The 25808-nt window shown below is 41.3% G+C and overlaps 1 protein-coding gene across 8 annotated transcripts in view; it reads right to left on the reverse strand.

Moving 5' to 3' along the window:
- Positions 1-11228: 11228 nt before the first annotated feature.
- LRCH1 (leucine rich repeats and calponin homology domain containing 1) overlaps positions 11229-25808 on the reverse strand; it is a 191002-nt gene continuing 176422 nt past the window's right edge. For 2 of the 8 annotated variants that reach the window (XM_036831080.1, XM_036831085.1), the window contains one exon: positions 12343-14880. In XM_036831080.1, the coding sequence (XP_036686975.1) occupies positions 14770-14880 (111 nt within the window). In that variant the 3' untranslated portion in view covers positions 12343-14769. Of the gene's footprint in view, positions 11783-12342; positions 14881-20327; positions 22918-25808 lie in introns of those variants that run through there. The other 6 variants (XM_036831083.1, XM_036831079.1, XM_036831086.1 and 3 more) reach the window with 6 other exon arrangements.

Consider the following 25808-nt stretch of genomic DNA (forward strand, 5'->3'; position numbering starts at 1 on the left):
AGATATTTTCCTTTAGTTATGTGCAGAAATTTAGCTTGATGAGCTCGCCAGGAACTTGTAAATACCAAAGTGTGTTCCTTTAAGAACTTAAATGGACACTCCCGATGACCAGGGATGGAACCTGGGACCTCAGCAGTGAAAGCACCGTGTCCTAATCACTGGACCGCCAGGGAAGTCCCCTGGTTGTTTTAAAAGAAATATATTTTTCTGTTAAAGAGCACAAAAGTTATACATTTTAAACATTCAATAAGAATGTGTATTACATGGTAATTGAGGAAGACATCAGGTTCTTAAAGTTATAAGTACTATGTAAATGTGAATTAGACAATACTAAAATTTTTTAATTCGTACTATTTAAATTATCAGTAGTCAAAGGACTGCCCTGGTGGTCCAGTGGTTAAGACTCCACGCTCCCAATACAGGGGAGCCGGGTTCCATCCCTGGTCAGGGAACTAGAGCCCACGTGCCACAACTAAAAGATCCCACACGTGGCAATGAAGATCCCGCATGCTGCAACTAAGGCCAAATAAATAAATATTAAACAATAAAAATAAATATTAGTAGTCAAGATTGAGCCCTACAGTGAGCTACACACAAAATGATTCTAAGTCTAAACAGACTTGTGTCCTCTAACAAGAAACATTTTTTAATTCACAGATTTTTTGCACGTTGTTGGTAATTCCTTTGTAAAGAAAAACAGTTGTGTGATCCTATGATCTTTGTATTAGTTGAGGATTTAACCAAAGAAACAGAACTAGTAGTAGATATGTACGTTAAGAGATTTTTTACAGGGACTTGGCTTATGTGATTGTGAGGGCTGGCTAAGCCGGTCCAAAATCCAAAAGACAGGCCATCAGGAAGGGAAGTTCAAAAGCAGGATGAGACTCCGTGGGCAGGGCTGAAGCTGTTGTCCACAGGTGGAACTTCTTCTCTCAGCCTCATTCAGTCTTGCTTTTAAGGCCTTCTAACAGTAAGGCCCACCAGATTATCCAGGATAATCTTCCTTATTTAAATTCAGTTGATTAGGGACTTTGATCATATCTGCAAAATCCCTTCAGAGTAACACCTAGATTAGTGTTTAATTGAATAGCTGGGAACTATTACCTTGCCAAGTTGGCACATCATTATAAGAAAAGAGTTGCTTTGCCTTTCTGCAGGGTAAATGCAAAAACATTTAAATAGTAAATAATTGCTAACATATAGCCAATGATAACTAATAAAGACAAAAGCCTTCAGTTACAATACAGAATTGACCATTGAGGATATACAGGGAGCCAATAAATTTTAACTTGCTTTTATGTGCCACAAATACTGACCTGGGGAGGTATGAATTCTCATATATACCTGTAAGATGTTTCCCCCACCAGAAAAAATTCTCAAAGTCTCTCACATAATAAGGAACCATCTCAATGACTTTATAATAAACAACAAATAACCTACAAATGAACCCCTAATACTAGTTTTGTTTGCTTCCGAAAGTCACCTGACAGAATCAGATATAAAAGGAGGCAAAGGAATTGACAGATTTCCTGGATCACTATAAATCTAAAACCCTCGTTAAGATCCCTTTAAGAAACAATACGATACAGTAAAGCCACCATTACTAGTAGCGGCAAGCCATGGAGTGGGTGGAGGTGCTTACAATATAGGTATCTGAAAGAACTTGTATCTAGAATATATAAAGAACTCCATAAATTCATTTTTAAAAAGATAAACCAATAGAAAAATGGGCAAAAGTTTCAATTAGGTACTTAACAAAATAGGACATAAGTATGATTAATAAATACATGAAAATGTGCTTAACTTCATAAGATTAGGGAAATGCAAACAAAAAATGCCACTACAAACCTACCTGAATGGCTAAAGTTAAGACAACAGAAATCCCAAGTGTTGGCCTGGCTCTCTGATGACCTGCTAATGGGAGTGTAATAGGCAGGGTTTGCTGAGATCGAACATACGGCCCTTCCTAATGATTCCACCCGAGGTTTACCCAACAGAAACGTATATGTAAAACCTACCTGAGAATGTTCAGAGCAACACTGCTCCTAATAGCCCAAATCTGGAAACAACCCAAATGCCCATCTACAAGAGAACAGGTAAAATCAGAGTATTCATACAGTGGAATAGTCCACATTAATGAACACACTAAAACTAGATGCAGCAACACGGAGGACGTCTCAAACACAATCTTGAGTGGAAGAATCAAATACAAAATATAAACTGTATAAATCATTTTGTACCATTTCATATAAGGATCCAAGCCAGGCAAAACTCATCCATGATGTTAGAAGTCAGGATGGGGTTACGGATAGCAGGGGGAGGGGCGGGGCCCTAGATAGAGGTGATTAGAGAGTCACATGCAAGGTCCGTTAGGGGACTAGTGACGCTCTCTTCACCTAGGTACTTGTTGCATGGGTGTGTTCACTTTGAAAATTCATCAAGCCATATACTTAAGATTTATACACTTTTTCATAGGTGTTATACTTTAGAGAAGTTTATGTTAAAAATCTATTAAGTAGTCATGATGTGGAGATCATAGATATACTACTGCATGAAGAAGAAAAAAATCCTGATATACCAGGATGCTTATTTGAGAGGATACAATTTCCAGTGGCCACATCATTTACAGATTCAAGTAATATTGTATCTCACTTAGAAACCACTTAGATGTGAAGGTGATGCGTGATGGCTTGTGAGTTCTCTAATTCTGAAGATGCAAGTGAAGAGTCTGGATAAAATTATTTCTTGAAAATTTAGAGTGGAAAAATTCCAAGCTGATATTTTTAAAAATATTTTTAATATGTGTCATAATAAGCTGTGACAAATAGACACGAATTTTGTATTGAAGTGTTCATAAACATATTTCAAATTAGCCAAACAACTTTTTTTGCATATTCTCATCAGAAAAATGCAGACTTCCTCCTGTTCAAGGTTGTCTTGTATTTGGCCACGTTGGACATACACGTTGGATGATAGTCAAAGGGGGTTTACTTTTGATGTATGAGATCATTTTCACAAGCAAGTTCTTTGTGTATATTTTGAGTTGTAAAACATGAATTTTAAACATTAATGTTTAATAAATGTTGAAAGCCAAGAAGATGAAAGAGTGCTTACACCAATCTGTGTCAACATCTTCGTGCTTCTTACTTTCTTAACAGTCTTGAGAATTTAAGTTCTGATTCAAACACACTTTAAAAAAAAAGAATTATTATAATGATACTTTCAGAAGAAGAAAACCTGATATGTGTCCCACTTCCGTAGGTACCTTCGGCAGCTCATTTCATCCTTATCATGCTGATTCCTCATCTGAAAATGGCGTAGACAAGAGCCCCTTCACCCTCTAACTCACAGGACCGTGGAGCATAGCAAGACAAGATGCCCGTATGAAATCACTCTCTTCCTACCCAGATGTTAGTGACCAGTGCTTTAGTGCCAGTGGACTTCAAAGCGAGGAGTGCTCTTTAAGGAGAGTGCACAAGACCGTCCACGGGAGTGTAATAGAGCTTCTGCCTGTGTTAATTTTTATTTCATTCCCTCCTGCTAAGATGTGTATTTTTCTGCATCCTTTATAATATACATAACACTGTGGTATGTTAATACATACAATTATACAGAAATAGTTCATGTGCTGGGGATACATGTGGCAAGTGTGAGACCCTCAAAGGTCCCTACCACAGCTTTGTGTGTAAAAGAAAAGAACCTGTGAGGACCAACACAGAATATCTGCTGTGCTATTAATTTGTACTTTGCCTGTTCCCAGGCTGCTTGGCTGTAGAAATAAAATATTTTCCTCCAGGAAAACACAGTTCATAAACTTCTTCACATCTTTTAGTAGCCTTGGCCAATCCAGAGAAAATGTCCTTTCGGTCTTCAAAGATAAGAAAAGGAACCTAGATCCTTGTAGTATTTGGCCTGAGTCCGGGACTCCAATCCAAGAGCACTGAATTTTTCATTTCCTTCTCGTCTCTTTGGCACCAGGTGTCAGTCTTCCGTCACTGGTGATGCTTAATGAGTGATAGTAGGGGTGAAGAAGAGAATCCTAGCACTTCCTCTTTGGGATGATAGCAGTATGTATTCAACCAGTCAAATAAATTAACATTTTCATCTTATTGGGTTTGTTGGACAAATTCAAATATGAATGGAAAATGAGGCTTGGAGGTGGGAACTGAGTGAGACAGGAGACTTTTTTCTTTTTTTAATTTATCAAGATGGTATTTCAGAAAACTTTCTGACATCTAGCTAGGGGTGTGTGTGTGTGTGTGTGTGTGTGTGTGTGTGTGTGTGTGTGTGTGTGTGTGTGTGTGTGTGTGTGTGTGTGTGTGTGTGTGTGTGTGTGTGTGTGTGTGTGTGTTTAACCCCTGCATGCAGAGTTGTAATATTGAGCACAGGTTGTTCAGGTGATGGATTGAAGGCGTATTGCCTTTTCGGTCATTGCTGGATAAATAGGATTGTTATTCTCAGAAGACTAAAACCTAGTCCTTTTGGTTTTCTCCGAAAATCATTTCAGTAAAAACACTGCCACCCAGTGTTTTGATTAGGAGAAGCACAACAGACCACACACTAAAAAAAAGTTTTCCAGAATAAATAGCAAATAACCCTTTTTTTTTTTTTTTGGTTATATATAAAGAAAACCTGACGGACTATAGAAATTTGCTGTCTTCAATGTAGAATAATGCAGCCCATGTCTTGCTGCATGGTGCAGAGAAGCTGTACACAGCTGCTGGAATGATCCTTTCGATTTTTAAATATAAATTCTAAAATAATCCTCCTAATAGTCCAGCCTTATTCAGTTGTTCTGACCTGGCTCATTGTACGAAGTCCAGGCTGAGGGATTATTGTAGGTGCTCCCTCACAGGGTAGCTGTGAGACTTACAGTACAAACCTTGAACAGGGCCAGTCAGGTCAGAACTACTCAATAAGCATCAGCTGTTGTATTTAGTTTTCTTCATCACTTGGATCTGTGACTACTCTGATTATTAAGTTTTCTATAAGAGAACAGATAAATTATTGTGGGTCTTATTATGCCCTTTTCCCCACTGAAATTATTATTTGTCTAATATGAACTTGATAAAAGAGGTTTATTAGGAAACAAACATTCAACTACAGCAGAATGGATTCTTTTTTCAGGAGTGCCAAGGAGAAAGAAATCATGTGGAGGGGGAGGGGAAAGCTCACTGAAATGAAAAGCATTGGGCCTACGTCTTCAAGCCTGGGTAGCACTTTGCAAAGTCAAGAAGAGGTGAGAAGACATTCTAAGCAGCAAGCACAGCCCAGGAAACAAAGACATCAGAGACCCTGGCAGGGTTAGGGGGAGGGGAGACTGGCAGAGCTGCACCAGAAGATGTTAGCCGCAAATTGTCAATAGGTTGGAAAGGCACCCATGGCACTGAAACCTGTTGAACAAGTAACAGTGAGGTACTGAAGGTGTTTCCAGTAGGGAAGAGGCATGCTAAGACTTGTGCCGTATTCACATTATTGTGGTCGAAGGGGAAGGTAGTAAAGATGAGGGAGACAGGGAGACCAGATGGACCTCATCTCAGGGAGAGCAGATGAGGGCTGGCACTAAGGCGGTAGGGATGAAGAGAGGGTGCTGGGGCTGAGAGACGTTTCTGGATCTACATGGTTTAGTGACCAACTGAAAGGGACACACCAGTGTCTAGCCTGGGAGGCTGGGGAGGTGGTAAAAACACTGAATCAGGAAATACATGAGAAAAAGAAGAGGTTTGGGAAGGTAGAGAGGGAGTTCAATTTCCAATACATTAAGTTTGAAGAACCTCCAAGTGGATGACCTTCACAAGGACATCCAAGTGAAGACACCCAGAGCTACATCATTCTGGATCTCAGAGAGGAAGCAGGATCTAGAATTGTAAAGATATGTAGATTTATACATCATTGCCGCTGTTGATCACCACCAGATATCTCTGGCATGGATGGAAGAGTGCCAAGCATTCCTCCTTAAAGAAAAAAAAAAAAGAACAGAAAGTGGAGACTATGAAGAAAATGGGAAAAAAAACCACAACACTCTGAGAAAAATAGCACCAGGAGAGAACTCTTGGGTTTCAAGCAGCAAGGGCTCACCATCCCAAATTCTACAGGACAGTCAACTAGAACAAGGACTGAAAAGAGGCCACTGGATCTGGCAGTTGGGATGGGACCCATGACCTTATTATGAGTGTTTTCAATAGAGTGGTGAGGATAGAAGGGAAACTGAATGGAAAGTGAAGGCATTTGTTCATTTATCCCACAAATATTTATCAAGCACCTATTATGTATCAGGCACTGTCCAGGCCTCAAGGATAGGGCAGTAAACAAAACACAGACTCCTGTACTCATGGAGCATGGACGCCAGTATTGTTCACAGACTACTCTTCAAAGAACATTCCCTAAGGGTCTGGGAAGACAAGAGACTAGACAGTTTTTTGAGCAGAAAGGTGAAGTCAAGGGAAGTGTTTCTTACAGGCTGGTAAGGCTTGAGCTTGTGGCTGAATCACGATAGATGGAGAGGAGAGGTTGGAGAAGACGGGAGGGAGGAGGTAACAGAGACAGAGACAGAGAGAGACAATCACACAAAATCCCCTGCAGTTGCGGAGTGGGTGTTTAACCTTGGAAGGGTGAGGGGTCATTTTTTTCCTCCAAGACAGGAAATGATTTGACAGTTCATATCTGATGGCCTCCATTTTCTCTGTAAATGAAGAGACAAGCTGAGAGCAGATTGAAGGAGATGGTAGACAGCAATTTGAAGAACTGAATCAGGAAGTAGGAAAAGAGCCAAAGGACACAAAGTCAACCTTAACTTCCAAGCAGAGTTGTATCCAGTTAAGCAATAAGAATATGTAGCGGTGTGTTTGCTTAACACACACCTACACATTCATGCTCAACAGAGGCTGCACTGAGCCTTCCTCAAGCAGCAAAGGCGTCTTCTCCTCTGTCCCCAGCCCCCAGCTCTTGTGACTATAGCAGATATTTATGTAGGGATCAAATTCCAAGAGATCAAATACTCTCTTTTACTTCTCAAAGAAAAGCAATAGTTGTTAGGGAGTGTTTATTGGCCAAGTACTCAATTTTATTTACTTTGGCAGATCTAGTCACAGGGGAAAGCAGTCAGCCTACCCCTACCCACTTTTCCTCCCCAATCCTACCCCACCCTACCCGATTTGATCCTGCAGAAATACCAATGACTGCCCCGCCGCACTCTCTAAATCCTCAGCCACTTTTTTCATGAGTGTTGCTGTACCAATTGACCTTCAAATCCAGCGTTTGAAAAGCACAGAGAATAGTAGTAAGATGGACTTTCTCCAGGTAACTGCCTCCCATTCCTTTGGTCTCATCACCTGAGTCAGAAAAAGCCTCTTCGCCTTCTTCCTGAGGACGTTTGTCCCGCCTTCTCAGTGACCCTGTGCCCAATGCAATGATTCTCAGCTCCAGACCCGCCTGACAGGACAGTGTCCTCTGCCCATTAATATGTGTACTTCTTGGGCTTCCCTGGTGGCGCAGTGGTTGAGAATCTGCCTGCCAATGCAGGGGACGCGGGTTCGAGCCCTGGCCTGGGAAGATCCCACATGCCGCGGAGCAGCTGGGCCCGTGAGCCACAACTACTGAGCCTGCGCGTCTGGAGCCTGTGCCCCGCAACAAGAGAGGCCGCGATAGTGAGAGGCCCGTGCACCGCGATTAAGAGTGGCCCCCGCTCGCCGCAACTACAGAAAGCCCTCGCACAGAAATGAAGACCCAACACAGCCAAAAATAAATATAAAATAAATAAATAAATAAATAAAAGATTACTATTAAAAAAAAAAATATGTGTACTTCTTAACACCAAGATCTTTTGGTTGAACACAGCTGTCTTAGCCCTGGGTGTATATTGACACAGATTTCCAGTACCACTGCGGGAAGGTTCTGCTTACCTATTTAGATGATTCTCCTCAAGTGCCTTTACCAAGTGGACTGATCACCCATTAGCAGGCAGCACTGAGAAGCCTGGGCTCTTGACGACAAGGGAAGCCATCTCAGCCCTGGCAGCTCACCTCTGGTCTAGGACTTCTTTTACATGTAAGAAAAATAAATTTCTATCTTGGTTAGGCCACTTGAGTGTTCTGTCCTTTGCAGCCAAATTTAATCCTTTTATAAAAGGATAAGTCATTTATAAAATGACTGATCGTTTTTGTCTGACTTTAATATAGCTTTATTGGCTTTCTTTTTATTTATGTTTGGAACACAAATACAAATCAATGTGTGGGCCTTTTACTTTCAACTATTATCCTTACATTTCAATGTGTCTGTAAACATCATACAGTTGGGTTTTTAACCTTTTAGCTATCTAGTACATTAATGTTTACTGTGACTGCTGATATATTTGGGCTTATTTCTACTCTTATCTAGGGCCACTCTGCTTCTTCTGCTTCTTCTTCCCAGTCCACTTCCTTACTGTGACTTTTGGAAGGGACTTTTTAACTTCATATTTTCTTCTTTACCAATATAAAAGCAATAAACTCTCTTTTCTTACATTAAAATGTCCACATTTGCATTTAACACAGTTGAGAATAAATCTCTCTACCCTCCTCCAAAGCAGTACCAGGAACTAGAATGTTTGAACCCCCATAATGCTTTCTTGTCTTGTGTAATAACCAGCTGGTACTTTCTTTCCACTGTGCTTTACTTAGCAACCTCCTATTCCAAATTAGACAGGAATATATCATTGTCCTATAGCCAGTGTGTATTTGGATATGCTTACATACTTATATATTTATTTATCAGCCATCCTTTTTTGAATTTTAGACCTTTTTCTCCCTGAAATACATAATTCAATGAAGGTGAGTTGATGGTAAATTCAGTTTTTGTCTCAAAATATGAATAGTTTTCTCTCAGCACTTTATAAGGAGTAATCTCCACTGTCTATTGGCTTCTGATTGTACTATTAAGAAGTCTGCTGTCAATCTAATTGGATTTTTCTTCTTTTTCTGTAGGTAATCTGTCTTCACTTTTAGGATTGCCTTTGTCTTTATCTGTAGTTTCACTGCAGATATAGATTGGTTTTTACTTATCCTGCTTGAAATGTGTTGTCTTCCTCAATCTGAGCATTCAAATGCTTTATCAATTCTGGAAAGTTCTCAATCACTACCTCTTTATATACTGCCTCTCCTATATTATATCTGTTCTCCTCTGAATACTAAGAGGATAAACTAAGAGGATAAAAAAAATGTTCAAATAGCTTCCAGCCAGTTCAGATCACTTGCCACCAAATAAGTTGCCAAAAAAGCTTCCAGGCTTCACATTTCAAAGCTTATTTTGTAACACTGGATGGTAAACCCATGCATGGTTGGGTATAATCCTGAGGAATTTGTGGGGTCTGGGTGGTGGATACCTTCCTTCAGTAAGGAACTCTTTTTCATCTCCCTGATGTCCTGGAGTGTGACGAACCTGAGAAACTTTAAGTGAATATTCTCATCTTGGGGTTTCCAGACTGTATTTGTGGTAAAATTCAAATCTTAAATCTATGGTAGATGAGAGCTGTTGTGACAAAGTCACAGGAGATAATATTTCCCCATCTACTCTCAGCCAACAATGATGAGTTTTCTTGTCATCTCCCTTTGCAGAGAGTCAGATTTTTTCCCTATTCTTTCAATGAACATACAGCTTTTTACAGATCCTAGCTTTGCGCAGAGATGCTTCTAGGTGCTTCTAGAAGAAGCCTCTAAAATATCCTGTTAATGCCTGTTAGTGCCCACAATTTCTTTCAGCAAACAGTACTGTCCTGGAAAAACGCGTATGCTCTACCATTAACAAGGGGGAGAAAAAGGCCAGTATATAAAATTTGTACTGCGTAAAAATGCATAGGAATATCTCAAAGAAAATATTTCAAAAGTTTAACAGTTACCTTAAGGTGGAATTATTGGTGATTTTCCTGTACCTCTTTATACTTTCCTAAGTTTCTATGATGAACATGTATCATTTTGATAAACAGAAAGAAAAATTCCCAAATTAAAAAAAAATTACAGCAATGTTTTATTAAGTTGGGAGAGAAAAATGGCAAGGAAACGAGAGGCTTCTTCCTGGACCTCACATCAAAGTGAGGAATGCGTCCTCTCACTGTGCTTGTCCTGTAAATCTTTTTTTCCTGCACTTTTTGTTCTGACCTTGACCTGTCTTACAGCATTTGAACTGGTCCCAACAAGCTCAGCTTATCAGGTTTTCTTATATAAATATGCTTTCTTTTGTATCTCCAAACATCTTAAGTATTGTCGACTTTTTTTCCTTCTAACTCTAGAAACTTCACCTGGGTTAGCTCTGCTGGGAAGCCCTTCTGTATGGTGAAAAGGACATAGGCCTGACATAGCTGAACTTGACTCTGCCTTGCTCTCTCACCTGCTGTGACCTTCAACGAGTTACTTGAATACTCTTGAGTCTCAGTTTCTCCTTGTTAATTTGCACTCTTAGATTAGAAGCGATAGAAGCCCAGTTCAAGTTGATTTGATGCAAAGTCATAGCCTCTCGGAAGCACTCATGGAAGGTTTGACTACCTACGCTCCAGAAATACAGGACTCTTTACTACTGGATCCAGGAATGCAAACAGCAGGGTTTTCTTTGCTACTTCTCCCTGCATGTCAGTTTTATCCTCTAGGTGTTTTCCAGGTTTTATGACTTCTGTCTTCAGTCACCAGGAAAGAATTAAAATCCTGGAAGAGACTTATTGGTCAATTGTGAATAAGACGGCTGCTCCTGAACCAGGTGGGCAGCATAAGTTAAGAACCACATAGAGAATGCCCTGGAGGTACAGTGGTTAGGGCTCTGGGCTCCCACTGCAGGGGCCACGGGTTCAATCCCTCGTTGGGGAACTAAGATCCTGCATGCCACGCAGCGCAGCCAAAAAAAAAAAAAAAAAACATACAAAACCTCATGGTATACGATGCAGGGTTAGTTCCTAGAAGCATGTGGTCTTAGGGGGCAACCCCACGGGTGTCTACTACAAGTCCCTTCCTTATTGCATTTTGGTAAGAGTTTTTGAGATAATGTATGTAAAGTTCATTAACTCTTCTAACTGGCATCTCTCCAATGCCTACTACATGATAAGTACTGTTCTAAGCAATGGAGAATCAGCAGAGAACCAAATAGACAAGCAGCCTTGTTTTAATGGAGCTTATAGTTCAGAAGAAACACTTGACTCACAGTAACCACTCAATACATACTGGCCATTAAGGTGGCCCATTAGCACGTGAGTGTGGGGAGTAAAGAGAGTTCTTTAGAGTGAAATCCTGCAAACACATACCACCCTCAATGGGACCTGATGTCTGCTAGCTGACTTCCAATGGAAGACGGAAGATTAGATAACCAGTCCCACTGGGGTCACTGCTGCCCTCTCAGGTTCACTCAGGAAGAACCAGGAAGTCCCCAGATGCAGCTGTTGGCTAGAATTCAGTCTCTGGGACAGTCCCCAGCTGTGGCCTATGCCATATGGCTGAGCTGCATGCGCGACCCTAATGCAAACATGCCCCTGCCCGGCTCCCCCAGTACTCCTGTTGCCATCCCTTCCCTTGTCCTTCACACATTCCCAGTTGCTCCAGCCAACTTACAATGCAAAGTGTCTGTGAAGCACTGGACTTCTGTAATGTGCAGGAGACCAAGAGGGCTAAGCTTTTGGAGGTGGGCACAGTTGCAGCACTTCTAGTCAGAACATCACAGGCAAGGCATAGCTCTTCCTGACTCCGCAGATATGGGTCTTAAACGTAGAGGCCATGACACTGGTCCCTGCTGTCCCTGCTCAGGCTGTGAGTCTCGAGTCTTGTGTGCTCTGTGTGGGTTGGGACAAGAAGGCAGAAACGACATGTCACTGTTTTCCCTTGAATTCCTCAAAGCAGCTGCTCTTCTACCAGAGGTGGGCGGGACGTGTGGGGAAAATGGTAACACCGACCCGGATTCATGGGAGGTATAACCAGGAAGCCACTTTACTCCCTGAGGGTCAGATTCCACAGGACACAGTTGAGAGGGAGGACCAGACCCTGGGGTTTCACAACATGTACCACAGAACCTTCAGGTTTCCTTGAAAACACTTCTGGAGCCACCACCCGAGGGACAGGTGGCGACACCTGATATACACCTGGACCCCACTCCGCCCCCTCCACCACAGCAACTCTGCTTTTGAGTGCTGCTTGTTCGTGGGTCCAGGGAAGATTTTAGTTTGAATAAAAATTGTCTTATCCTATATATACATATTATATGTATATCTCATACACACACACACACACACACACACACATAGATGATTGCTACAATCTGTTTCATCAGTGACACTCTATGTATGATTTCTGCATCTGATGGGTAAGTCAATCAGAAGATGGTTTGTACAAATTCAAAGTTTTAATGGCTGTCAAATCATAAAAGGAAGGGTATTTGCCCTGTGCACATTGTGTTCACTTAGGGCGCTGTCAGCCGGCCATGCGCATCTTATTGCACGTATGAACAATGGATGAAGATCTTGAAGACGTCTTAGCCATACAGGGACTGCATTTCGAAGAAAAAAAAAGCCATTTTACAAAATATTGAAGCCATTCACATTATACAGCCAACCGCAAGAAAATACTGAAAATGAATATCCAAAGAAATATTTTAATTTTGAAAAAAAGTCTCTCAAAACAAGGATTACAGAGCTTCATGTTGCCATATATACATGTAAAAAAAAAAATATTTCAGGACCCTGCATTCTCAATGCCCATAAAGGTGCAGTCACCTAAATTCCTATTTCTATAATCAACATTTGACTGTCGCTTACACTGAATACGCTCTTTGTTCAAAGTGTTTTCTTTTTTACATCATTATGCTATTGGACAAAACAGGTATTTGTGCAGTACAGGAAAATATTAAAATATATTTTGAACTCGGTTAAAGTGCACAGTACATTTGATAGGAAGTAACTGCTAGCTGCCAATCCAAACGACTATTTTCAGTAACCCCTCCCTCCTTGCCTAGACCGGAGGGCAGCCTTGGCGTTGGCTGATGTAAGTCTGCGCTCAATTTCAATGCATACTGTCCTCCCGGTGTCTTTTCTTTTGTGTTCGTCTTTACGTTTGGCTTATAACTTGTGGTTGCTGCTCTAAAAACTTACAATGGCTTTTCACAGAGCTGACGATGCAGTCAGCATTCGCAAGATTTTGAAAGACGAGTTACTGGGCTGTCTGTAACTGCAGGGCGAGTGCACACGCACGTAACTGCCTAAAATAGGTTGTGTGTCTGTGAAGTCTTATGTGACTCTCTCAGACCAACACGGACGCCTTTCCTTAGCTGGGTTTTCTCTAGTCATTGCTTTCTTTGAACTTGCTCCCTCCTGGGCCACTCAGCCTCACAAACGCTACTTACTTCACCTTCTCCTGAGCCCGCCTTGCTCTTGCATGCACCTACTCCACCAATTTACTGACTCACTTCTGCGGTTTCACACCAGAGGCTGTGAATCTTGCCGTGTTTGACGGACTACTTTGAAAGCCACCAAATAAGCTGCCATAAAATAAGCACGTCTACATCTCAGAATAGTTTCCTCTTTTAAAACGGGCAGCCGCAGGAAGTGCTGGTTTCCTGATCCAGGTCCTATACGCCTTCAGTTAATTCTTGATCACTCTCCGCCGAAGCTGCCCTTAAAAAACTTTTCGGTTAAACGATAACCTTTTTCTCATCTCCACTTTCCTATACCACTTCCTTATTATCTACCTTTGGTGCTAGATTTTTAATTACCCAAGTTACAGTGCAAAATTACACTACAAGACACATGATGCCAACACTTGTTACTTCTTCGTGTTAAAACGTGAATGTTTTGTGCATAGCAAAATAAGTATGAACCCAAAAAAATAACTGTTCACATTTTATCTTCAAGTTTAATATGTCTTTTTTTTCTCCATCACAGCTATTTACAAACAACTTTGGGGCGCTCTCTTGATTTCTGTCAGCTCATTATATCAGGGGACAACAGGGCTGCTGGAATGTAGGAAGCTGGATGGAATGCAGAAATATAAATAAGACCAATGTTCCAGAAACCAAAGTATAAATAATGCCTCCCCAGAAAATAGTTGTCACAGAAGCACCTGCTTTTTGCTTAAAAATTTTTTTTTTGAGTCATATACACCAGAAAACATGACTATGGAGACCTAGAACTACTTGCACACCAAAGAGGATAGAAAATAACTCAATATTTATAATATTAAAATAAAGTGTTTAACCACAAAAAAGCAGTAATAAAATAGTTTCCTAATTTACAATTTGCATCCAAAGGATGAATAACAACTCACTAATAAATAATATTTATATAAATATTTTGTATGTCGAAAATAGTTTTTTTAAAAGGCAATGGTCTCAAGAAACTTCTTGAAAAATTTGGTGGCAAAAAACCTGACTGCATGTTGCCCTCCCCACCCACCCCCAAAATACACATCGCGTTTGGTTTTAATAAAACAAATGCATCTTGCTGCGAAACGGTTGTGCTTGGTGTTTTGGTAATGGCAGGGGGTGAGCATGGAAGGGACGAAGGAGGTTGTAGAAGGCATTGATGAGCTTCTTGGTCCTTCACAACCAGCTCCCTCATGGGGTTTTAGGCAAATACCTGTCAGGTCTTAATGTCAGAGTCAGTTATGAAAGGTAGAAAATCTTCTTTTGTGTCCTCCCGTCAATTCAACTAGAGTCGGGGAACTGACAAGCAGTGAGTGGGAGGTTGGAGGGGGCAGGTGCTGAGAGGAGAGTTTAAGATCTCTGACCGGAAAAGCATCTGAGCCACGACCCAAAGGACAGGAGTTGGTCTCATGTGAATAGAGCCTTTGTTACAGTTACATCTAGCAATGCTTGAACGGTGATGCCCACTTTGACCAGGCCTTTCTCTTCAAGGATGTGATGGGGCAGACACAGTTTTTCCTAAAAGGAAGAAGAACAAAGCATTGATTTTTAGATGACTGGAATCTAATTATAAAATCTCGAGACACCACTGACAGGAGTTAAGTCGAGCTCTGAAGTATGCCTATCTAATCACTTCAGACTGTGCTCTCTCCCTAGCTTTCAACTCATTTTGCAAAGACCTTTTCTGTGTTTGCAAAGAAAACAATGATTTTCCACAAGTGAGGGTTGTTCTAGAAAGACTTCCAATCATCCTGAAATGTGCAAAAGAGCTAAACATTTTTTAAAAACCTTGACACTAAATAAGTGAGCTACATACCGTCAGTTGGAAACCACCCACCAAGAACATATTAGCTTATATTCTTATAAAGCAAAATTTCACATAGCCTCTCACACATTTTAAAGGAAATTGAATACTCATTTATACAGACCACACACCATTCTACTGACCATAAATCTTGATTTAGTTCATTTTATTTCCTGTGATCTCTGGAATGGAGGCATGCTTTCTTCACAGTTTATGAACAGCCTTGTAAATAAGTAATTTTAACCACAGCATTTAAGAGCCTCCCTTTTAAGACTCTTTTATAAAACTGTCAAAGACACAAATATCCTGCTACTTTCTCATATTGTATTTTTGCTCGTGGGAAACGTCCAGCACATACTACTCAAGGAAGATAATCAAGGCGACTCACTCCCTGTGTATGGCACCCTGCACGCTCAACCACCAGTTTACAAAAGAGCAAAAACAAAATAATTTTACACTTTTGTCATTTGACCCTGGTCTGATACCATACAAGGGAATCTCCTTCCAGAGTGTGTCTCCTTGGCTGGGAAACAACTCCACAGCGAACACTCCCTCTCATCTACCCAAAGATGGTGTGTTTTCCACAGTCCAATAACCACTGGTCTTAAGGACAGTTGAAAATGGGAGCTGCGTCAAGCCCCAGGCGGTGGACACAGTGTTTAACATGAAGCCAATCAGGTCTCTCTGGTCAGCCCTGCTTCCTTGCAGTTCTCTTGCTGGAGGAATCAGATATTCCTGCTGCGTCAATGCACGACTCTCCACTAAGTACCCCAGATGCAGGCACTGTGCTCTTAAAAAGATCATCCAAAGACACATCATGACATCTCCAAGAACCTGTCCCACAACCTCAAAATGTTGGTGGGCTCTACACTCGCAGTCTTACCATCCCCCATCCCTCCCACTTCCCTAACTTATGGTAAATTCAGAGTATCTCAAACTCTGACTCCAGGCCTTGAGAAATGGCCACTTGTCAATATAAAACAGCCGATCCTTTAAAACACAATTTTAACAATTATTTCAAGTGGCTGCTGTGTATCAAATAGGATTATCTTGTCATCAGTGGTGTGTTGAGGGGAGGCAAGTTTATGCTGCTTGCCAACTTAGCAGCCAAATGTCAGCCTGAGAAAGAATAGGAGGTTCTGCCTGAGTTGTGAACTGGGCACTAGGCCAGGATGGACGGTGCTTTCTCCTTCTGTCGCAGCCAGAGGTCAGTGGGTACCCTTTCCTGACACCTCCTGCTTACCATGGGCTTGTGAAATCACCTGACTCTCATTTCATTGGTAAGGCTGGTCCCACGGGGGCAGGGATATATTTTCCTCATTCTTATGGCTTCCAAAACACCCCAGTAGGATATTATAAATGGCTGCTAATTATGGTTAAGTACCTGGTGCAAGGTATTACTTGGGGAGAAAAATAAGTCTTCACTTTATACCATATGCTAAAATCCATCTGAGATGAGTTGAAGAGTTAAATGTTAAAGTCCACAACATTCCTCCCAATAAAATATAGATACGTATTTAATATTTTCTCTGGTAAATGGATGGGGATGAAAAAGTGATATAAAAATCACAAAGGAAAAGGTAAAAACAATTGATCACCTGAAAGTATACAGCTTGTGTGTGTCAAAAAAAAAAAATTAAAGGATAAACAACAAACTGTAAAAAAAATCATTTGCATCAAATTACAAAGGGTTTTATATTGACACATAAAAGCTCAACAAATCAGTGAGAAAAACACTGAGACCAACAATGGAGCACTGGGCAAGGAATGTGAATAGAAATTTTAAAGCAATAGATTTGCCCAAGGCATTCTGAACAACATATTTTGCTTCTTGACCTCAGTGTTCCCCTATGTTTAGTCACAAACGTTCCTGAATTCTAGAACTAATATTTGCACGAAGCCTAATCTCTGTGACACATGGCTTTGAGGGGGCTATGCTGAGTCCTGCTTGAGCTGTGACATGTCTCCACTGATCAGTGGTGGCGCCAGTGGTCTGCAGAGTTGAGTTTCCATGCTCGAGGTCATGCTTGGGAAGGGCTGGGGCTCCAGAGAAACAAGGACGGGAAGATACTGAGGCCTTAGCCTCCTGCTAACAGGATGTTGGAGTTAGCTTAAGGTCATCCCCTCTCCCAGGCATTTCTCACCTTCCTGGTCTCCTCATTGCTAAACCAGGTGCAGAGTTCAAAATTCTCCCTTCCACCCTTACAGCTGGTGACAAGGAGTAAATAAAAGACATAAAAAGGTATCCTTTGCATCCTTTCTGGCTTTCTCTTTTCATTCAGACTTCCTAAGAAGCCCTGAGGTGCCCTCAGATTACATTATAGGGTTGGAGGTACCTACGAAGACTAGCGTCAGATCATAGAAACCTTATGAAAACACGGCAGTTGTGGTTGTTCTGTCACAGGACTGCGAGGGAGACTGATGGGAATCATGACTTGAGATGCTGGTTGACAAGACAAGCAAGTGGAGCCTGCCACAAATACGGAGGGGCTTTGAGGATGGCCAGAAGGCCATTTCCATCACACTAGTCCTGTCACTGCCTATTCCATGGGGGAGGGGATCCCTGAAGTGAGCTACAAGTCGTGATGGGGAAGGAACTGCTGTGGATTTATAGCTTGATGGGAAATGACAGAGAAGGGTCACCTCACCTTGTATATAATGGATCTAAAGGAGAGAGCTGAATATTTACATTGAGTTTAAATGCATTAAAATTTCATTGTCAGAGGAGATGAGTGGCTTTCATTGAGAATGTAGCAGCAGACTCTTCTAGGATTCCCATGAGCTCCTTTTGTCATGTTTCTTTTTAAAGCAGAGAACAGAATCATAGAGTAGTATCCTGCATAAAAAGATTCTGACCCCCCTCTGAAGGACTCGTCCTGTCCTTTGCATTGTTTCTCCAATGGCGGAAACAAATATTCACTCTTATGCCCTCACCCACCCCTCTTCTGAGCCACAACAAGCAGGGTTGGAAAAGGCAGGTAAGCCATAAAGACTAAATTCCAACTTTGTAAGACGTCTGGGGGCACCTCCTACAGGCCTGGCACCAATGCTATGGATTTGCATTGGTTTTTTTCTTTATGACAACTCTGTGAGGTAGATACAGTATCTCTACTTTGCAGAGGAGAAAACTGAGATGCAGAGAGTTTAACTTTGCTGAAGTCACACAGCAGGTAAGTACTGCAACCAGGATTTGAACTTGTGTCTCATCTTACAGCTGGGGCCCCTTCCACGACATCATGCTGCTTCCCATAAGGTCCTTGACCAACCAGCGAGCAGGTCCCGTCTGTGCCCAGGAGACAGGAAGAGGCCCCTGGCCCCTCGGAGTCCTCTCCAGGCCAGTCCCACCAAATTCAACGTCAGGTGGGCATCAGAGAACCCTCAACTCGGGGAAGGGCGTTAGCTCTGCCACTTAGCTCATTAGTATCTCTTCGTAGTGAGGGCCGGACGTCTTGTTCTGGCGGCAAATGCCTCATGGGAGCAGGCAGATCGCCATCACCGCCTGGCTGTCCTTTTTCTATAGTTTCTTACGGTCCCCAGCAGTCACAGGCCTCCTGCCAGGCCACCCGCCAGAAAAAATGAAGTCACCCATGCAGCACTCTTCATGTTGTTCAGTCTGCTTCTAAAATGTAAAGTCCTGGCACTAACTGATTGAACCTTAAAACAAAACTGTCTGCATCATTTTAATGTAAGAGAACTTCAGTTCCTGCTTTGCCGTGTGAGGGCTCCAAGGGGCAGCTTCTTCCGATGTGAAATGCAGACCATGTCAACCCTTTCCAGACAGAGAGGATTTCTTGTCACTCTTCATTTGATTCTCTGCTTTCCAGCCATGCTACTTTCTAGTCCTTCTTTCTAGAACATTTATTCTCTACACACAACTACCCCTTCTCTCACCTCCCTAATCCATACACCCTTCACCTGGCTATTCCTACACATCTTTAAGGCCTCAGTGCAAACATCACGTTCTAGGAAGGCTTCAAAGACCACCCACTCCCATCAGGGCTGGGCCCCCTGTCCACGTGTTTCATATACAGAATCTTGTACCTGACCTACCACAGGACCTTATCACATTGAATTCCTCTTTATTTGTTCACTAGATCCACTACACAGGGTCCAAAAACCTGCAGGCCAATCCAGCCCATAGCCTGTTTTTGTAAATAAAGTTTTATTGAGACACATTTACGAGTGTCTGTGGCTACTTTCACACTATAGCAGCTGAGCTGGGTAGTCCTAACAGAGATGGTATGGCCCACAAAGCCTAAAATATTTACTGGCACTTTACAGAAGAAGTTTGCTGACTCCTGATTTTTGAAGACAGGGTCACGTGTCATGGTCACCTTTTTATCCCCAAGATGGGGTCTTGTACAAACGGTGCTCATTCAGTATTTGAGGAGTGAATGAATGAACACAATCATAAACAAAATCCAGTGAAAAAGCAAGGAACTGGACCCTCATAGTCTTAAGGAGAAAAGCGTACATTCTATTATATATACCTGATAGTTTATTGAGAACTAATTTCAAAATCTGAAGCCTAATTTTAAAAACCTAATCTCCTGAAAGAAAATCACATTAAAATATTTTTCACCTCATCCCGAACCACTTTCAAGCTCCTGAAATTTTAATCTACTGTCCATGACTTTTACCCTGTGGGTGAAACACCCTTTTTCCTTATGACAGAGACCAGCATGGATTTTAGAGAAATAACCCTAGCCACTATGCACTAAATTTAATTTCTTACTCACAAGTAACTAGTATCAGGATATCAAGTGCCTTTGCTTATCTACTCATTGATGAAACTCCTACTCAGCTGTCTTGCTTTTGAGTTCTGTAGGGCCCTTCCCACCAGCACCATTTTATACGTCTCTCCCCAAGTACAATGAGCTACATACGAACCACAAATCCATAACGAGAAGGAACTAACAGAACTTACTGAGTGGTCACATATTTTGGAAATCCCGACACGGAGTGGCAAGTTGCTACCAATTGGAAGAACTGGAGAAAGAGAACTTTCTATTTCAAATAGATCTTTCTATTTCAAAAAGAACACGTAAATAAATACTTGGGTCATTTTTATCAGGCATTGTAAGTACTGAAAAAAATGGTCTTTCTTGTGAGAGGAAGATTTAGTATGCACATATAAATCACCCAACCACGTCTCAGATGACAAGTGGGTTGGCCAAGTATCCCCAGTCACGTGGCAACGGCAGGCATCGTGCTAGCCTATGAGTCGGTGTGTGAGTACCTTGGGGAAGAACCATGGGGAGGCTTAATAATATTCTGAACAGAAATGAGCAGTAATGGGCAAGACAGTTCATTCCAAGCTTTGCCTAAAGGGCTAAATTAATTGTGTTCTGCTTGTTACCAGACTACTTGATGAAAAAATACCACCTAACAGATCCCCAGAGGAGCAACACATTAGGGTACAGATACACTAATGACATGAGAAGTGAAAGTGCATCCAAAAAATACACTGGATGCCAGAACTGAAATATGAACACAGCCAAAGAACTATGTCAAGTCAGCACTGAAAATTAAATCTGATCTCCCAGGATTGCGCTACTCAGTTTTCATTGACAGAATTTTCTTTCAGGTGGTCACCCAGTAAGTCATCTCTCTTCTTCCCCTGTGCCCCGCACCCGCTTCAAGAAGAAAAATCCAAACAGCAGTGATCCTTGAAGGGAAATCTCAATGCGCTGCAGAGCTGGACAGAAGCGCTGAGCGCGACTCTGGATGCACACAAATTAACGTATCGATGGGCCCATAAAAACTTGGATCTATCACCCAAAATGTGTTTATTAAGCAACTTATGGCTCAGGGTGCTCGTTAGACATCGTACAAAGGGATTTTATTGTGTTACAGATTGAAGAGTACAAGATAGCACCAAAGGCAATTCAGTACATCTGCGGGTTACTTATTACACAACTGACGTTAGATAACTTCCACATACCCTGTATTTCATCAATCAACCCAAAATCAGGAGGGAAAAGCTCAGTTAACTCAAGATATTATCATGTAAAGAATGTCTCCTGTTAGAAAATCTGGTCTGATTTACCAACAAAGGATCTTTATATAAATATATTCTTCTATGTGAGCTTTCCACAACCTCAAGTCCCCTGGATTCATGGAAATGTTCAGAAAAATAAAATTATCTTCTTAGTAGCCATCTATAAAGACTGTTTCCATGTGAGTAAACTAGAAATTTATCTTGAGGAAGTGAACTCAATCATCCCCCCCACCAATTTAAGAAACAGTATTTGGCAACCAGATGTAAACTGAAGCATAGGAGAGTCTGTCTTCACCTTGGAGCAGGGCTGTCTCATATTATAAAACGACATCCCAGAACCAGGAATATCTTGTCCTAGATAAGATTCTAATGTCTTTTTTCTTTAATTGCAAACTGATCACATCGCTCCGAAAGCAGATATAGTTATTAACATATAATCCTTTAAGCTTAAACATAAAAGCAGGTTGCTAATGTCACTGGAAATCAAAGGTTAAACGGAAATTTCAAGTCACTGAAGAAACTACATTCTTCTAAAATAAGAGCAATCTTATTGGCTCCTGTCATAGTAACCCCAGCCCTAGGCCCAAGAATGTTCCATGACTCATGGCTTTATTTGAAAATAAATACTGTCAAATCCATCACATTCTAGACCTGAAGTTATGATGTGATGTAGCAAAAAAAAAAAAAAAAAAAAGCGAAATGACCCATTACATTATTTAAAAATAGAAACCCTTTTTGGAAAATGCTTTCTAAGAGCCTCGGTCAGAGTAGACCAAACAAGGAATAAGTAAAACTACGCAGAAAGAGTGGTGTGCCGTGGATCCTCCAGGGGGCGCACTCTGACTGCGCCGGACCCTTCCTCCCCAGCGCCCTTCTGCACAGCTCTGTCTCAGGCAGCAGGGCAGAGGGGCTCACTCGGGGTGGAAGTGGGGGGTCACCCTCCCTGGTGCCCTTCACAGCTCCCGCTGCGGGAAGCAGGGAGGAAGTCAACTGGATGGCCATTAAAGCAGTCATTCTCCAGATGGTATTTTTCAACTTGGTCAACGGTGGCATTATTAAAGATTGTTATAGACCAAATTGGACCCCAAATGCTGGCTTTCTGTCTTCCCTCTACAGTTAAATTGCCCAATCCTGAATTAGGAGTCGACTTAAATACTGACCCAATAGAAAGATTTTCATAAATCCCCTCTGCTCCTGTTCTGGAACCTTCTTTGGCTCTACCCAGGGCAGCAAAGCTCACTGGGAGAGAGAAGAGGCACTGCAGAGCACCGCTGCTGGCACTATGGGGTGAGGAAGCAAGAGGTGTGGATACCCTCTGTCCTCACTGTTTCTCAGCAAGTGAGAGAAACTATCTAATGGGAGCTGCATTCTATGAAGTTTGTGCTTCTGGAAAATCTGATGTGGAAACGTTCGGCTTCGAAACTCCAGAGACTACTGAAGAGATGACAGGGATGGAAGTTTGCAAGGCATAGGCCCAGAGGGAGGAAGGACCCTGTCACAGAGCAGGGCGACAGAGCAGTGTGTAGGGATGCACATGCAGGCATTATGCAGACAGAACATTCCAGCGGTAAGTGATATAGATCAGCACTACAAAGAGAATATGGACAAGACAGAAGCTTATAAGGTCCCTGGAGCGGAGGGCAGAAGTTGGTTGTGGGGCTTTCTCCCCGAGTGCCAGCAGAGTGTCAACAGTCTTTCGAATGTGACGAAAATCCAACTGCAGGATGTCATACGGAGAGCAGAGGTCAGCCTATTCCGAGGGCAGCCATCAGAACAGAAAGAGACAGTGCATACAATTAAAAATACACAGAACAACGGCTGAAAAGAAGCACACATTTTTAGTTACTAGCAAATGGCAAGAGTAACCCCTTATTTCAAGCAGGTAAAACCCGTTCCACCACAGATTTTTTAATTAATTACAAAAAGCAGCATACCCAACGCCGTCTATGCAAATAGGACAAAGAAAGTCCTCACCCAGAATCTCACTATCGAGGAATAGAAGGTTCTGTAATTTATACATCCTTCTGGTATTCAAACAGTTTTAATATTTAAGTGGTATCATGAGTCAGCAATGGCATAAAAATAAGAGCTTTGCACCTGGGACATTTAGGTCTTCACTTTACTAAAGGGAAAAATACAAACTTAAAAATTTAATCCCCACCTTTCCTCACCGTTCTCTTAGTGCATTTTCTACCCTGGTCTATGAAGACTGAATATAAAGTATTTCTCTCCGAAAGGTAATACATGCGCCTAATTTGTTTTCCTTTTAGGATTATTGATAAACTCTGGGGAATGCTAGTTTTAATCATGTCCCTACATGTGCCCAAAAACTACATTAAATTTCACTTTTTTACAACTGGACATAAACCAAAAGTTTCAAAGAGGCTTCTTAGATCTGCAGTTAGAATAAAAGTACATTCCTGCATAGAGGAATTATGTAAATTTCTTCACCACTAAACAGGTATGTGCAGGGGGAGGGGCGGGGAGAACAGGCCTCCGTGTTTTGTCTACTTGACAGTCACCATGTAAGGAGGCAGAATTCCTACTTTATCAACTAAACACACAAATAAGATAGTCCTATGAGTTGACCTCTGGATGCCTACTGCTATCATGAAGCAGACGGTTTTCTGATACCGTGAATTCCTGAACCAGAAATGACCGCAGCTTCAAATTAAAAATGATTATAACTGCTGTGTCAGTATGTACCAAAGTTCTGGCTTTGCTTCCAAATTAAACAAGGATTGAAAATATCTGTGATATATTTCATAAATGCAGCTTTATGTCCAAATTAGGCAAAGCATTTAAAAAATATATATATTATATATTTTATAATACACTTTGCAACAATATTGCCCTTTGTTTTAGCATCACTGCTAAGCAGATGCAAATCACAGAGCAACTGAAAGATGATTCTAAGATAGAGATTCTGTCTTGCCCGTATCTTCTGCAGTTAGCTTGATGCCCTCTGGTAAAGAGGGGTAATCAACGTAAGTGTGTTGAATAAGATTATAAACCTCCTAATCTTAATTTATGAGGGTAGAGATCCTCTTAACAAAAGATTTTTTTAAGGATATTAATAAATCACGTTATATCTATTCAGACTGTGCACCTCTTCTCAGCGCATTTAGAGGAATCAAGCTACCATGGTTATTTTCTCAAGAATTAAAACAGCTACACATAGAATGGATTTCACTGTGACACAGATGCTGATCAGGAATTAACAGATGGGGAAACATCTACGAGAAGTGGTTTTCTATTGCATTAAGAATTTTCTTTTGCAATGGTGTGCTTAATCAGTGAATTCTGAGCAAAACAGACATAAGACAGAAGGCATAGGCACACTAAAATGTGATTGTCACCAAAGTGGTATCTCCATGTTAAAAGCAAGTCATTTTATCTCCAGGATATATTTCAATACATTTCCCAGAACCCTATGGAAAATGGCTGGTCTCCTCCCTCCCCAGCAACTCCGTCAAAGAACCAAGAATTAGATTGTCTGCAGTCGCCAGTGTATTTATTCAGCAGTACGCTTCTCGCACGGGTAGGCAACAGACCATTCTTCTCATTCTGGAAATAATTTCATGATGCCACAGATTCTGGGCTTTATTCAGATTAAAGTGGGTAAAGCCTAGACTCACAGCCCACAGCGGGTGGTTTAAATTAAATCACGATCTCTGAGGGAAAAAGTGTGGGTCTAAGATTGGCTGGGAGGCAAAAATCTTAAGCATCATAATGTGTGGAGTGTGGGCTACTCTCTGATTCTACCCCCCAGTCACACAGCCCATGGCCGTCAGATCAGCCCCTCAAGGATGCTGTGATGGGAACCAGGGCTGAAGTTGCCAGGGGAACCTGGGAGTTTTCTGACCCTTGTGCTTTCCAAATTTCAGTCTTCATAAGAGGGACTTCCAGATGATGCTTTATTTTTTTCTTATAATTAAAACAGGAAAACACTAAAAAGGAAGGAAATTTAAAGAGGCCAAATTTCACCATGTATTTACAGAGCATTAGTAATTATTGCAAGGCATTTAAAAAACACAGTTAATACACTCAGCGTCCCAAGAGGCAACTGCAGATGCTAATTCCCGTTACAGTGAACAGAAATCACAATCGCCAGAAGTTAACTGATTCTCATACAAGTCAACACAAGAGTGTGTGACTAAGATTACTATTAAAGATTAACTCCGGTTCCCCAAATACTACAGATAGAAACAAAAATGTACACAGATCTATCAAAAGGTCTAATTTACAGGCATTCTGAGTATAATACAGACTAGATTCTAAGAAATTTAGAATATATTGTTTATTTAAATTTGATTTTGAAAGGCAGTATGCTTACAAATATTGTTTATTTAAATTTAATTTTCAAAGGCAGTATGCTTACAAAGTATTTTTAATCTAAAATGTCATAGCACAAGAATGTTGATGGTCATTCTGAAAATGTAAAGCCTTAACTGACAAGGTGTAATTTGGCCAAGAGTGGAGTGAGGTAGGAAAAGGTTTCCACAGTTTTCCCCAGATATATAAGAACTAATCACCAATTTTATGCACTTAGTAACTCTAATATCAGTAAGCTAATTCATCTAGAAATGCAATTTCAAGCTCTTTGAAGATGCTGCTTCGAGAAAGTATTTGTTCTCAACC

This window comes from Balaenoptera musculus, chromosome 18 (assembly GCF_009873245.2).
Source record: "Balaenoptera musculus isolate JJ_BM4_2016_0621 chromosome 18, mBalMus1.pri.v3, whole genome shotgun sequence".
Classification (NCBI taxonomy): domain Eukaryota; kingdom Metazoa; phylum Chordata; class Mammalia; order Artiodactyla; family Balaenopteridae; genus Balaenoptera; species Balaenoptera musculus.